This window comes from Cygnus olor, chromosome 3 (assembly GCF_009769625.2).
Source record: "Cygnus olor isolate bCygOlo1 chromosome 3, bCygOlo1.pri.v2, whole genome shotgun sequence".
Lineage (NCBI taxonomy): Eukaryota > Metazoa > Chordata > Aves > Anseriformes > Anatidae > Cygnus > Cygnus olor.
The window spans coordinates 94,281,260-94,296,050 of record NC_049171.1 but is presented as its reverse complement, the minus strand read 5'-3'; the positions used below and the strand labels follow the sequence as shown (position 1 = coordinate 94,296,050).

The following is a 14,791-nucleotide window of genomic DNA, read 5'->3' as shown; positions in this document are numbered from 1 at the left end:
TTGCACAGGCTGCTCCTTACATCTTAGTGCTTGGGTTGCAGCTGTAGTATATTTTTCCTGTATATTAACTGCATTTTGTGCAAACTGATCTACTTCCACATTTCTGGCCCTAAAAGAAACATGCTGTACACAAGTAAATAGAGAGCATTTTGGCCTTCCAGAGGTGACATGCTCATTTACTCAGCTTTTTCTCTGTGTTTTTTCTTCCTGTTTACAATCATCAGTTACTCAGCTTGGCACAGTAAGCTTCACTGCTGGCCAGCAGCCACAGCAGGAAGTTTTACTTTGTAAGATGTTTAAAACAGTGAATGTCTTCCTTTTGTCCAGGGCTTGCAGCTCTTGGCTCTCTGCGTTGGACTCTTTCTGCCCCAGCACCCATTCCTTTGGCTTCTTAAACTTCATTTAAAGAAGAATGCAGATTCCAGGTGTGCCTGAATATTGTTAGCCAGCTAATTGACTAGTCTTTCTTAAAGTACCTTATTTCCAATCTTTCATTTAATATTTCATTTTTTGGACATACATTTTAAAATGCATTTGAATAGAATTGTGTTTCGGTGCCATGAAAAGGTCATACATTCTGCTTCTGTGCATCACTTGGAAAAGTTATCCTTTGTTTCGAAAAATAGTCTGCAATGGAATTCTGACTGCATGTTGCAAAAGCATGAAGACCAAAGTGTAGCAGTTGCACAAAACGCTCTGAGCCATGTTCATTTTTGGCACAATTCTGTTCATCTCAGTGGACTTACTCTCCTTATAACATGGAAAAATGTTGGAAATCTGGCTGTGAAATCTGAATGCTCTTCGCATCTCTCTCCAGAGAGTTTTACTCACAGTTTACTATCCTTTCAATCAGTCCCAAGAATTGCCTTATTTCTTTTTTTGTCACAGAACTGAATTTGGGAAATACGCAATATATTGTCAGCGATGTGTAGAGCGTACCCAGCAGAATGGAGACCGAGAAGCCAGACCTTCCAGAATGGAAATTCTTTCAACTCTTCTAAGAAACCCCTACCACCATTCACTACCCTTTAGTATTCCAGTTCATTTCATGAATGGCATATATCAGGTAATGTTAAATAGACCGTGAAATCTGAAGTGCTCCCTAACCTGTGCTTTCAGCATATATGTGAAGTATATCAGAAACAGAATTTTAAGTGTTAAGGTAAACATTGTTCAGCTTTCATCCTGTGCCAGTGCTAGCAATGGTGGGCACAAGGTATTTGAGTTTGATTTGATCAATGAAGAGTAAATGTTTGGGAAAAAACACTTAAGTGTGAGAAATATGAATGACATTTCTTATTTAACCTGGCCACCAGATGAATGAATTAGACTGAAGGAAGAAGAAAGGTATTAAATTCCATTTCCTTTCTTAAGATACCTTTAAAGTTAAATATCTCACTGATGGCATTGAAACACAGCTATAACTTCCATTATCAGCCACGAAGGATAACCCTATTTGTTACAGAACAAACACAGCTTCATTCTTAACCTTTCAGACTTCATCAGTCAAAGCCTGTAGAAAGCTTTCCATGGGCATAGGGGTGCAAGTCCTGTTTTTTGTTTCTAGTGGTGAGAGCTTGCAAAAAGAGTTTTTTAACAATTCACAGTATTACAAGATATAAAGTGATTTTTTATATGAAGTCAAAACTGTATTGAATAATCTTTTTATTTCAGATAACAGAAGAACTCTGTTTTTTTTCCCCTCTAAGTTTCTTAATTGCTTACTGCATGCCAAGTAAAAGAGAAAAATCAGCATGTATTTAAGTCACCCTAAAAAGTTTCAGAAATGAAGTTTGAAGAAGAAAAGGAATAACTGCTCATTTATTTATATATTGCTCAAAATACATCTCCTAAGGGCTATGAAAATTGTAATTAAATAAATAAATTACTTCTGTGGGATCAGTAAATAACCAATTTGTAAGTTCCACTGATGGTAAGTTATCCACAGAGGATGGAATGGATCTTAAGTTCCCATTGTTATTCTAGAGGTACTATCCTTCTTCAAAATTTTAGCTTTAATTATTTTTTTTTCCAAGTGCTTGATAGCAAAAAACATTTTGGGTGCTTTTTTAGGTTGTTGGGTTTGATGCTTCTACCACAGTGGAAGAATTTCTGAACACCCTGAACCAGGATACAGGAATGAGGAAACCAGCTCAGTCAGGATTTGCACTGTTTTCTGATGATCCCTCTGGCAAGGATATAGAGCACTGTCTTCAAGGGAACATCAAGGTAAATAAAAGCCTTTAATGAGCTGTGCATATAAAACAGCAAAATATCTTCATTTTACAGAGCTCTCTTCAGACGACGTAAAGGAAAATATTTTCAGGCTGAAAACTGTCTTTTTTTTCCTCATAATGTGAAAGATGAAAAAAATCACTTTTTCAATTAATGAAATTCATTCAGTGAACTATATTTAAAAGCATTGTCTGGGAGACTGATATTAATCATGGAAGTAACAGCTGGGCTAAAAAAAAAAAAAGAGAAAGCTGTTACTAATCACAGTCCTTTAAAACCAAAAAGTGATTGGAATCCAATGTTCACTTAGAGATTTCAGTTAGCATTTCTGGTATAGCCTCAAAAGGTCCAAAAAGTCATTGATACTAGCACGGGAATCTTGGGGAATTAAAATAAAGAATGGATTCCTTATCTAAATACAGAATGATTAGGGTTCAGGAAATTTCCAATTTTTGGCATATCATTGTTCTGGATCTTAGTTCCATCTATTACTAATAATAAATTATTTGCAGCCAAGATTGGCAAAATGCAATATAATCTATGTTTTAATAGAATATTCTTCAAGCCTTTTAGCAAATAATGAATGATATTTTTTTTTGTGCTTCTATCAAGTAGTCTTTTGCACTCTTTGGCCAACGCTCACAGCTGCACTTTGAGTTACAAAGGAAGGTACTGCCAGCTCTTCATGACAAACAAGCAGGGTCATCTGATTAGCTCTGCTTCCCCACCATAATAACTACCATATGGAAAGCAAAACATATTTTTAAAAATACTTATTTCCTTGGTAAATGCAGCTTTAGAAGCTGTTCACATTACTTCTTCCAGAAAGGATCTTTTGTGAAAGAATGGTGCCCTGAAGTCCAGCAGGACTCACTGGACCTCTGTTCTGCCTCCTCCCAGTCTGCCCGCATGCACCACTTGTCAGAAACCACCCTCAGTGCACTTTGTTAACAAACTTCATACAAACATCAAAACAGACAGTTAGTAGAAGGGGCCTGAAAATCTCCAGCATACAGCAGAAAGAGAAGGCAGAGATCAAAGGCATTTGATTAATTATATAGCAACTCACTTTGTATGATTACATACTCATTGGCTGCTGCTAAATCAAGTACCTGTCCTTTCCACATAAACATATTATGGCTTATTTGCAAAGTTAGGGTGCGTGTTCCAGGATAAACAAACAGAAAAGCTGATTATTAAATGTTCCAACTAAGAACAGCTAGTAAGCTTATCCTCTAGTTAGTTTAAAGATTCAAGCTATGTAAGTTTCCAATATGTAATAGGTAAATGATATTAAAATACGTAGCCGGTTTTTATTCAAATTTTTTGAAAGATGAATACAAATAAAAGTTGCTTTCTTACTGATTTCTTTCTAGATCTGTGACATTATTTCGAAATGGGAGCAAGCCTCCAAAGAACAACATCCTGGGAAATGTGAAGGTACAAGGACTGTCCGCCTTACTTACAAAAACAGGTTTGTATAGCAGTTATAACATCTCTGCCTTGTCTCAGGATTTATATTTTTTTGTTTTTAATTTCTGCAGGTTCTTCATATGAAAAATATTGGCTGACTCAAAACTTGCAATAAAAATAGTAAATGGGTGTAACTAGAGCAATTTTAAAAATATATATATGGTGCGGTGGGTTTTACCTCAAAAAATGGTGAGGAGGGTGCTATAAAAAAGTAAGGGCAACACTGAGTTCAGAAGACTGAAATTAAGTATTTGCCCACTGGTTTAAGTACAAGTGGTGTTCTGCTAATGTGTTTTGACACTGACGTAAACATGTCATATTCAGATACTACCAGTCCTCAGGACTAACATATGTTCCCATCTTCTTTATTTAATAACTTTCTGTCTTCTCTGCAGGCTTTATTTTTCAGTTCAAGTCCATGGGGAGACGGACAGAGAGAAGCTGCTGCTAGTCTATCAGACGAATGATCAAATAGTCAATGGACTTTTCCCTGTAAACAAAGAACTAGCAATGGAACTGACTGCTCTTCTGGCTCAGGTAATCCTGGTGCATTAATGGCTCACACAGCAGTTTTACAGGTGCAAACCTTAAATTAAGGAGGTGGTCCAGGGTTGCTTGGCATTCGAATGGCCTTCACCTTTTATATATGATAGCGCAAGAAATAGACTGGGCTGGAATCTTTGTGTAAAGCTAACTTCTGTACTTCAGTGGAAATGCTCTACAGTGAGCACTAGTGTTGGCACCAGTATGGATAAAGCTTTCTTTACCCTCCTACACAGTCAGGCCCTATTTGATTAAGTATCATCTAATCACGTATCATTTCTTCATTTGCTATTTTTTAAATTATTTCTGCAAGTTAATATACCAAAGTAACGGCTGTTTAATGAAACCCTAAAGCTCCTTTACTAGCAATGGTCTTGATAAAATCTGTTTTATTTAAAAAAAAAAATAGACTCAAGCAAAGGAAGGTTACTGAGAAAGTTACTTGATGGTGTTACTCAAATCTAAACTGGTTTGTGTAGCTGAAGATGTAGCAAACTCACAGCAGAACTAGATAGTATTATACCCTGTATTTGTACAATTTATATTTGATATTTGTTTTTTCTTGCATGGTAAATATCAAATAAAATTACTTGCATGGCTTCTGTATCAGTGAAAAATACACATTATTGACAAACTGTTTCTAATTTTCCTTGGTAAGACAGAAGAAATAAATACCCAGCAAGAAAATTACCCTGCAGTAACAAATATTTTTCTTCTTTGTGGTCTTACCCTTAGGTAGAAATCGGAGATTTTGAAAGGCCTTTCTCAACGCCAGCAGGGCAAGTCACTTCCCAGTCCAAATCCAATCAAACATTAAAACAAGTTTTGGAGAGATTCTACCCTAAGAGATATAGGCATGGTTGTTCAGAGGAGCAATTAAGGTGAGACATATTTTGCTGTTTACATTCTCTGAAAACTTAGCAGTGAAATGAGGATTTTTTTAATTCTCCTAAGGTACAACTTCCTGTTCTGCCATATTTACCTACACCTGTGATTGAAACTTAGATTCTTGCTGAATTAAAGAAGCCACTTCCTCTCTACATTTCTAATCTAAATAGAGTATCATCATTAAGCATGCATTCTAGTAAAAGCTTTAGAACAGACAAATTACTACATAGTTTTACAAACCCCAGAGATTTTGAAATTCTTATTTTTCTTACTCAGCAAATGTAAATTTAGGTCCGTGCATAGAACAGAACTAGAAAAGTGCATAGAAAAGAACTACTGAAAATAAAGGGCATGAGGGTCTGATCTGAGTGTTTGCTATTCAAATGTGCAATGTTTTGCAGCCAGTCAAATTGGCAATACAGTAACTTGGTGGACTTGCTATTAATATATCACCTAATATAAAATTAATCATTTGCACGTTACTTTACTCAGCACCTATTCATATAAAGAATAGCATAACAGTGTAAAAAATTACCTAAAGTCAATGTCTTAGCAATTTTGAAGTCCAAAACACATTTCTGTAATGTTTTCCTCATTATCCCTACATGGTTGAGAGTTTCAAGCTGTTATCATACACACAAAGCAACACTGTTACATACTCAGAACATAACAGGGACTTTCAAAACTATATGCTCAACAAATAAAAAGTTATGCAATTAATTTCAGAGAACAAAGTGTAAGAAGCACTAGATCAGACTAATTTGTGGAAGCTAAGCCTGTTAAACTGTTCAATTAGTTCCTGAACTATGAATTCCAGAAGCTGGAAGCGTATAGCAGGGAAAGGACCCCTCTATACCTGTTGTGTTTCCTGTGTTCTTTGCTAAGGGTGCAGTTTGACTTCATAAACTTCCAGTAAGAGTAAGCTGCAAGTGAAGGATCTCACCTTTACAACACATTCCCCCTTCCTTTTCCTGGGCTGGATCTTGTGGTTGCAGGGTGAGTTATTCCTAGAATTCAGAGTGCTAGAAAGATATGCCAAGTTTTTTCTGGAGGATTCATTTTCCATGTGATCATTTTGTAGAACCAACTCACCTTGTAGTCACAAAATAAAAGAGCCAGTGTGAATGCATCATGCATTAGGAGCACCCTTTCTGGTAGCAGTGCCCAAATACACTGAGAAAGAGTAACGTTAAGCTCTATTTTCCACATCTGCTACCAGCCACAGGTGCTAATCTGGATGAATTTTTGGAATGACAACTGGCATTGCTGTTGAGTACTGATAAAATTAGATTGATTACCTTAGAGACACATTAAAAGCTGTACTTGATTCTCTTCCTTTATGCTGTTATTGCTACATCAATATTTAATCATAATGTTGCAGAAACGAGAAGAAACTTTGTCATTCTCATGTGCATAAAAATACTAAATGGTGTTTTGGATTTGTTTGATACTGTATAAGTGATAGTCGTTGCATTAACTTAAATTATCGTTTTAACAAATGGATTTTTTTTGCTCATTAAGCTTGCTATGGGTAAGCATTTAAATTCCTTTCAATAACTAAATTACATATTTCATTTCAACAGACAGCTTTGTCAGCGATTGTCTACAAGATGGATGGCTCTCCGGGGGCACAGTGCTGCAGACTGCGTGCGCATTTATCTCACTGTAGCCAGAAAATGGTCTTTCTTTGGTGCTAAATTGTTCGCAGCAAAAGTAAGAAACTTTACTGAATTTGAGTGGTGTGGGTTTTTTAATATAAATATGATTTGCAGAGGTTTTGGAAAACTCTTTGGTTGAAAATGAGTGTGATACACATGTGCTGATTTAATCGCTTATCAAATTACTAATTTGTTTAAGCCATATGCTGCTGAAATGTAACAATCATAGTGATAGGTATACCATATTAATAACTTTCCAATACACTTACTGCTTGGTTTACGTTATTAATCTAGGTGGTACCTTTTCTTACATATTCATATCTTCAGAGCCTTTTTGTTTCATACCTTTTTTGCCTGATAACTCTTAGAATATTGAAAGGCATCATTAACTGGTTATGGAAGCGGAACCTTGCAGAAACAGTAAATGTTGTTAAGGGTATTTGGAGCACTCCCTTCTGTGCTGGCCTCTCTCTCTTAAACCACTGGTACCTTTATTCTCTTGATTCAAACAACTGTGCTAAGTAGAATTGTCCTTGCCCCCTTATGTCTCATTAGGTAATCCATATATATATATATTTATTTATTTATATGTAATATATATATAAATTACCTATCAGCACTCTGTTCTTCACATGCATAGACCAGTAAACAAAATTATAAGCTTTTTTTTTTTAGTTCCATTAGTGAGACTGTACATTTTATTGGACTAAGTACTGGGAGAAGCTTCAGGAGCATTAGGATGCGTTCACAGTTCCGCCAGTGGCCTACTACATGGCTTTGTAGTTCCCTCCCAGCGTAAATCTCAGTAAGATCTGTGGATGAGAAGAGCTCTATATTAGCTTATGTTAATAGTTATTTACATATTGTCTCATTTTGAAGTAGTAATTAAAGAACATTTCTCTTTGTAGCCTCTAGCAACCTCCTCACTTGAGAAATCCTTCATATGGTTTGCTGTACATGAGGATGGCATAAGCATCCTCGATTACAGCACTATGGTAAGTGACTTTTTTTTCTTTACTTATTTTGGTCAAAGTAGATTTTAGTACTGAGTATATAGAGAGATTCAGTACACAAAAGATGGCATTAGACTTCCATGCTGGTATCTAGTCTTTCCTCATAAAGCAAAAATTCGTTCTTTTCAAAACACTTTCATGTTACCATTATAGGAGTATTAATAATAGAAATAAGTAACAATTTCTTTGCACTGAATTTATTTTTGTTTATCAGAAATAGTTTTTATATCTTTCAATGAAATGTTAATATTTTAATCATGCAGATGTCAGGAGATCCATAGTTACAGTTCTTACAATAACATTAATTTTCTTTTCCTGAAGACTTCATTTTCCATTATTATTCATAATACATACACTCTGCAAAGTGCATCTACTTAAAAAGATTGTTATTTTCATTGTATTATTTTTGTTTAATAGTAGGTAATATAACCCAGTGTTATTTAATTATGTCATTTTAGGCTCTGATTTTTCTTTGATTTGCAATAAAAGTTTTCACAGAAAACGACTTATGGTAATCAGTGTAAAAAGGCAGTGCCTGAGAAGATCCCTGCTTTAATTTATATCCTGCAAAGAAATAGAATGGCATGTTGCTATTAGCAAGTGTTAATATTGAATATCAGAAAATTAAAATCTCGACTTCATAATTGCATTGATATAGGTCTTTTCATTACATTTCTTTGTTGTTAAAAAAAAAAACACAGAACAGTAAAACAAAAAACATGAGAGCAAAGAGCAGCTATACAGTAGCTGTATACAGAGAATGAGCAAAATGAGCTTGCATCAGACTGCAGAAAGCTCTATAAACACTGCCTGCTCACAGAGCTAGCTGTGGGATTTCTGCAGAGCACTGCCTGTTTACAATGCAGACAGGCCCTGCCTTCCATTTAAGAAATGCTCAGTTTCCAGAGAATATCCTGATTTTCTGCAGAAAGGATCACGGGTATCAGAACTGGTGGTGCAAGGAGCAGCTAATTAAAAACACTACTTGGAAATAAGGACAAAAGGAGGTTTAGTAATCAAACAAGTAAAGTGAGTTATCATATGGGTATTGTCTCATGATGAATTTTTGAATATCTTGAGCACATTAATATGATGTTAATGATAAACCAAATGCTAATTGTAGACTCAAAGGCCATTAGCGTGGTGTTGAACATTGAACAGTAAGAGCAGAAAGAGCAATGCAGAGGAGCTTTGAAGAGCATTTATGTACCATCGGAGATGTGGGAAAAAAAGAAAATGGAATTTACATTTAATTGTGTGTCTATTAACTATATCACTGCCCAGAAAGAAGTCCTGGAGTTAAATCACTTTAGATGTCATACACCTTCCCATTTAACTTACTTAGACACTACTTCAATTTCAAGTGGAACTCCTGAGAATAGCTTCTCTCAAAGTTAGTCAGGAGTTAAGTAAATTGAATTATAGATTTACGTTGAAACCTGCTCATAATAATCTAATGATCTAATTAATTTGGAATAGAAACAGAAGTCTAACTAAGGAGAGTCTTATCATATACAGTGGAAGTTCCTCATTGTGAAGGTCTGGATGAATCTATCCCAAAATTTACAATTAATTTCAAGATTCATAAGAGGCTAACAACATTTTGAAAAATACACGTGCAGTTGTATTTTTGAGATGTTTTTGTCATAATCTGTTTTTCTTGCTTATAGCTTATAACCTGCTTATAGCTTTGGGTTTTCTTTTTTAAGCGATTGACAGTTACATATACATATAAGAGTCTGATGACTTTTGGAGGCTATCAAGATGATTTTATGTTGGTTGTTAATGATGCTCAGATAAAGGACAAAGCAACTGAAAAACTCCTTTTTGCCATGACAAAACCCAAGGTTGGTATATTACCTGAAATAGTTTCCCCACCATCTGCTACTTTTCTACTTTTTCTAGTGGTTAATCCTTAACAGATGTGAAAGATGAAACACTTTCTTTATTCCTAGCATTCTGAGATTATTGACTTTTGCCAGATGGCTTTAGAGGGAGAAACAGTTACTAATATACGAGCAGTTACTAATATAAGTGACAATACTGATGTATTTTCTTTTCATGTCCCTTTATATAACGTTCCAAATTTTTCATGTAAGTACATAGTCTGTCTGATTGATCAGCACCATAGATTTTTAAGAAACTGTTTCTGTTCTACAGTGGAATTGCAGAATACAAGATCTGAAAGATCTGTCACTTGTTAGAAATTCTAGGATATTTTTGCCTTTGGTGAAGGAGCTGTCAAGCTTTTTAAATCTATATTCTCTCATTCGCTGGTAAGATTGATTATATTTAAAACAAACAAACAAAAAACAGAATGTGAAGTCTCTTGCTGTTATTCAGAACAATCTATAAAACAGAATATGAAATTCTACATACAAATCTGGGTAAAGTCATGACTCTTCATGCAGTTAGACTTAGTAAAATACATCTGTTCAAGTTTCCCTCAGACTGTGCCCTTACAGGCAAAGTTGAGCAGAATGCAAAGAGAAAATACAGTAAGTTCCCAGATGTCTTCATTCCTTTTACCTACTCTGCATCTTGAGTCCTTGAGCTCTAGTTATTTTCTTGGAAAACTGAGGGAACACGTCACGAAAGATTTTTCTAAGAGCGTCACCTTTTGGACTTAAAATACCTCTCAAAGTTGAATGAAAGGAGTGACCTGTTTGAATCATTTAAGACTGAAGACAAAGTATCCAGCATACTGATAGGAATAACATTATATTACTGGAAAGCAGTGATAGAAGAAAGCTCTAGTAGCATTTCCTCTCTCCCCATCATTAGGCTGTTTGATAAAGTAGAAGTACTTTTCCAGCTGATTGTCACTAGCCAGAAAGTTAGCTATTTTTTCAGCAGTCAAAACACGTCACTGTATTTTTCAAAGAGACTTGTGTGTTCCTGTTACAGATTCTTGAGATCACTCTACTGATTGCCAGCTATATTAACAACTTTCATCAGCAAAAAGGAGCTGCTCATCACCTCTCTGCTCCAGCATTACTGACACCTCAAAGTGGACAGAAACTCAAGGAAATGGGGAGTCAGACACTGCTCACAAACAACAGACCAACTAAATGTCCAACTTTGTTATGAAAGTGTTACCTGTCATGATAATGCATCTTTGCTACATGGTTTCTACACTGATTGAAAACTTTTTGATGTACAAGACATACTGCATAAGCAGGTTTGTAAATGAAGGAAAGGAGGACGGGTTTATATTCATTTCAGTGGTATATAGCAGGAGGAACCCTTTAATTAAAGCCCTGGCACAAACTGGAATGATGAAGATGAGCCAGTTTAAGAATTCTGCTTCACTGGGGTGGCTTGTCCCTATAGCTCAAAAATAAATGTGTCTGTTGATAGTGATGGGGAGGGGTGGCCTTGGGAACAATTGTATACGTTTTAGTCATTTTCCAGATATTTTCTCAGGGACCAAACTGTCTTCACCTCTTCAGTTGCGTTTTAAAAAAATACAAAGTCTATGACCTTCATTTTTTTAAAGGATTTTTTGTTTTAAAAAATGTCAAATAGTATATTTTCCATTTCCGTCACCCCACTTTGTTTTGCAATACAAGCACCACGGGGCTAAAAAGAGCAAATTGTTTTAGAATTGTTTCTTCTTAAAAAAAACCACACAAACACATCACGTAACTATTACAAATCTAACAAGTATTCTCCCAATACCCTTTTAGCCATTTTTATACAGCTATTCTACTTAGCATATCTCTAGCCTTGGCCTGACACATTTCTAAATAATCCCTCTCAACCCCAGCCTTTTGGAAAAATCTAAATTGAACAGGCACTGTATTTAGTATAGTTTTATTAAACTTCTTTAATCCAGAAATAATAATATAATCCAGATGCAAGAATGACTCGATTCAAAACACAGGAATAACACAGAAAGCCATTGCTTGAATTGTTGAGCTTGGAGACATAAGTGACATATAAAATGCCATGTGTATAATATATACAGTGATACAGAATAATATTTTGTAAAAGGTGTATTTGTTGTGTTTTGTTTGTATCTATACATTTCGTATTATAAAACTAATTACAATGTTCTTGCACACTAAAGGTAAAATGTTGCATCTGCACTATTGGACTTAAGAGTACTTTCTGGTTACCTTTTTCAGCTGCAAGCTTCATTACTGTGTAGGGTAAAGTACATAGAAATGACACGCATTTTAAGTTCCAAACCTCACATTTTAGTTTCTGTGCAAAGAAACCACTTCTGCAGGCTCTGAAATAGATCAGCAGCGTAATCTAATAATTTAGGTCCAGCTATAAAGGGGGTAGTTAAACATGAATCGCTGATTTATACACATTTCATAATTTCCACTTTTGCTCATGCTGATGATCATTGATCATTAATCATTTACTGCTAACCTTCATCATTTTAGTCTGCAGTAATTTCATAATGATGAATATTAGTATCTGAAGGTTGAAAAACTCCTTTGTTTTATGACATCTCATATATACACATATACAGATTGAGAGAGGAGTAATTTTCAGCTGTTTGCCCTCTGTAAAAGGTAGGGAGTATCTTCCTGAAGAATTGAAATAGGTTAGTTTGGAGATACAGTTTGCAAAAAAAACATAGCATTAAAAAGTGGAAAGACAAGTTGGCTGGCTGACTTGATAAATACATTTCTTCTGAAAGCTCTCAAAATCCTGCCACAAGCTAAGTCTGCAAGACACTGCCTCCACTTTATGGCTCAGTGCTTTGTCTTGAAAAGTACAAACATATAACAAACATACTATATCTGGATGCCTTCATGTTTGAAATGCAGAAAGAGCTTCTGATAACTTTCAACCTTCACAAGTAGTTATGCCATTTCTCTTTCAATGAGGCAGGGGCAGCAGCAGCAGGTTTACCGCCTAGGGGACGGCAGATCTGCCATCATCAGGGCAAGCGCACAGGAAGCTACAAGAGACCCTGGCACTGACTGCAGCATCTTTTTGTGCAGACTCCCCAGGTGAAATGATGCAGGTAGTGTGGTGTAATTGGGTTAGGAATTAACGTCCCTTTGAGATCAGCAGTATAGTTAACTTCTGGATAATTATGGGGTTGGGTGACGGTACTTGCAAATTCAGACAGATAGTACTGCATCAGTTATACTCAGGTTGTAGTGTAAAGCTTCTCAAATATGCTTAGAAAGTTAATTTACAAACAAAAAAGTCATCACAAAATTATGATAGCAATCAACCTAGAATATTCCAGCTAGCAATTATTTCCTAATTGTCCATTAGGACATAGTGTGAGGCATGTCACTAGTGAGATTCTTCATGTAGTTTTTTTAAATCTTTGAATTAAGTTGGTTAGTTTGGAGACAAAATGATACACATTACACAAAGCTGATGTGCAGATACTGAGTCTTTTAAACTGATTTCATTAACAATTGCTGCCTTACAAACAGCTGTTTTATAAAGCAGCATACGATATATGTAGTATGACTTTCCTTCCTGCTTTTAGGTAGATAATTCAGAAACTGCTTTGCTTTTTAGGTTTAAGCTCCTGGTGATGCAAATATCCCTAAATTCGTAATGCCAGAAGCAATCCATGTTCTAGTTTCCCTTTGTTTGGCAGCACCTTCCAGACTTAATATGACTGTTTAATTATGATGGGTCATCATTAATCCCATATACAGTCACATTACCAGAAATACTGTGTAATTTTCATGAAATAAATACACTCAGAATCACAGCATGACCATACAACACTAAACAGTCAAGTTTTTTCCAGGATTTTGATTAGCAACAGCATGGTTTCCATAGTCTGGTAGTAACCTCTTCAAGCAAATATTTCCCTAAAATTAACAGCAAGGAAAGTCTCTTACACAAACACACGTTAACAGCGTGGCTTGAAGAGCTGGGCAAGTCTCTGGGGGACTTGCTCTGTGTTAAGCTAGCCCCAAACCTACTTAGAAGATACTACACAACATAAGTCAGCAAAACTGAAAATTTCAGAGTCAGGTAGTTAATCTATTCTGCCTTCCCCACCCAGCTTGAGCCTCATGAGTGATCCACATCTCAGTCTTAGCCTTGAATCTTCCATCAAAACAATTCATACCATGCTACCTAATCCACGATTAAAGCCCAGGCAAGAACTAGACTTTTCTCACCTTCTGATCTTCATCAGCAGTGATAAAATGGGAGCTGTGAAATGAGCAGGAACCTCTGGGACTGATGCTGAAGAACTTCACACGCTCAAGGCTTGCAGAACCTAGGTTGTAAAAATATTCTCAGGGTGAGATTAACAGGTAAGCACGTGGAAGGAGACTTCACTTTCCATCACAAGCTTCAGAATATTTTGTGCTTGCTTTGAGCACTCAGTAACAACGATTTGTATAGATAGCCAGGGAATCTGAGCTTGACAATGACTGAAAGATCAGTGGTAAATCTCTATATAAAGAATCACATTGATTTGAAAATAACATTTGGGATACAATAAAAATGAATAAATACAAGTTTGCCTTGTCAATCTTTGTGCAGCAGGATTAGTAAGCAAACTGCTCATTTCTAAAACAAGCAAGACCTAATTACTTCAGTAGTACAGCTGGCAAATGATAAAGCTTTGAGTTTTTAATGCAATCTACAAAATTAGTGTTGTCCTGTTATTTTAGATTAAATGTTATATTTAAAATAAAGGCATATGTTTCCCTATTAAAAAAAAAAAAAGGCTGGTAGGTATTTAGAGTTGGAGTTACTTCTCAGACTAATACAGTTTTACAGTTTATGTCCTGGAGGAAGAAATTCATCCTTGCATAAAGGAATGCACCACTTAAACCTTTACATAAAACTTTAATAGTCCATACAGCTTAGTGTGATCCATTAGCTTGAGTTAATTTTTAACTAAGGTGATTAGTAATTAAGTAACAGTGAATTAGGAAGAAAAAGTTATTTTTTTACTGTTTCTTAGGTCATGAGCAGCAAAGGAAATGAAACAGATTGAGATGAAACTTAAAATTCTGAAAACTAAATTCA

The 14,791-nt window shown here is 35.6% G+C and overlaps 1 protein-coding gene across 9 annotated transcripts in view; it reads left to right on the top strand.

The window, feature by feature from the left end:
* The window catches only part of PLEKHH2 (pleckstrin homology, MyTH4 and FERM domain containing H2), a 55,809-nt gene extending 43,909 nt beyond the window's left edge, over nucleotides 1–11,900 (top strand). For all 9 annotated transcript variants that reach the window (XM_040553575.1, XM_040553573.1, XM_040553571.1 and 6 more), the window contains 10 exons: nucleotides 328–425; nucleotides 889–1,066; nucleotides 2,074–2,229; nucleotides 3,612–3,709; nucleotides 4,104–4,245; nucleotides 4,987–5,132; nucleotides 6,723–6,852; nucleotides 7,706–7,792; nucleotides 9,520–9,657; nucleotides 10,718–11,900. In XM_040553575.1, the coding sequence (XP_040409509.1) occupies nucleotides 328–425; nucleotides 889–1,066; nucleotides 2,074–2,229; nucleotides 3,612–3,709; nucleotides 4,104–4,245; nucleotides 4,987–5,132; nucleotides 6,723–6,852; nucleotides 7,706–7,792; nucleotides 9,520–9,657; nucleotides 10,718–10,900 (1,356 nt within the window). In that variant the 3' untranslated portion in view covers nucleotides 10,901–11,900. The remainder of the gene's footprint in view (nucleotides 1–327; nucleotides 426–888; nucleotides 1,067–2,073; nucleotides 2,230–3,611; nucleotides 3,710–4,103; nucleotides 4,246–4,986; nucleotides 5,133–6,722; nucleotides 6,853–7,705; nucleotides 7,793–9,519; nucleotides 9,658–10,717) is intronic.
* The last annotated feature ends 2,891 nt before the right edge of the window (nucleotides 11,901–14,791 follow it).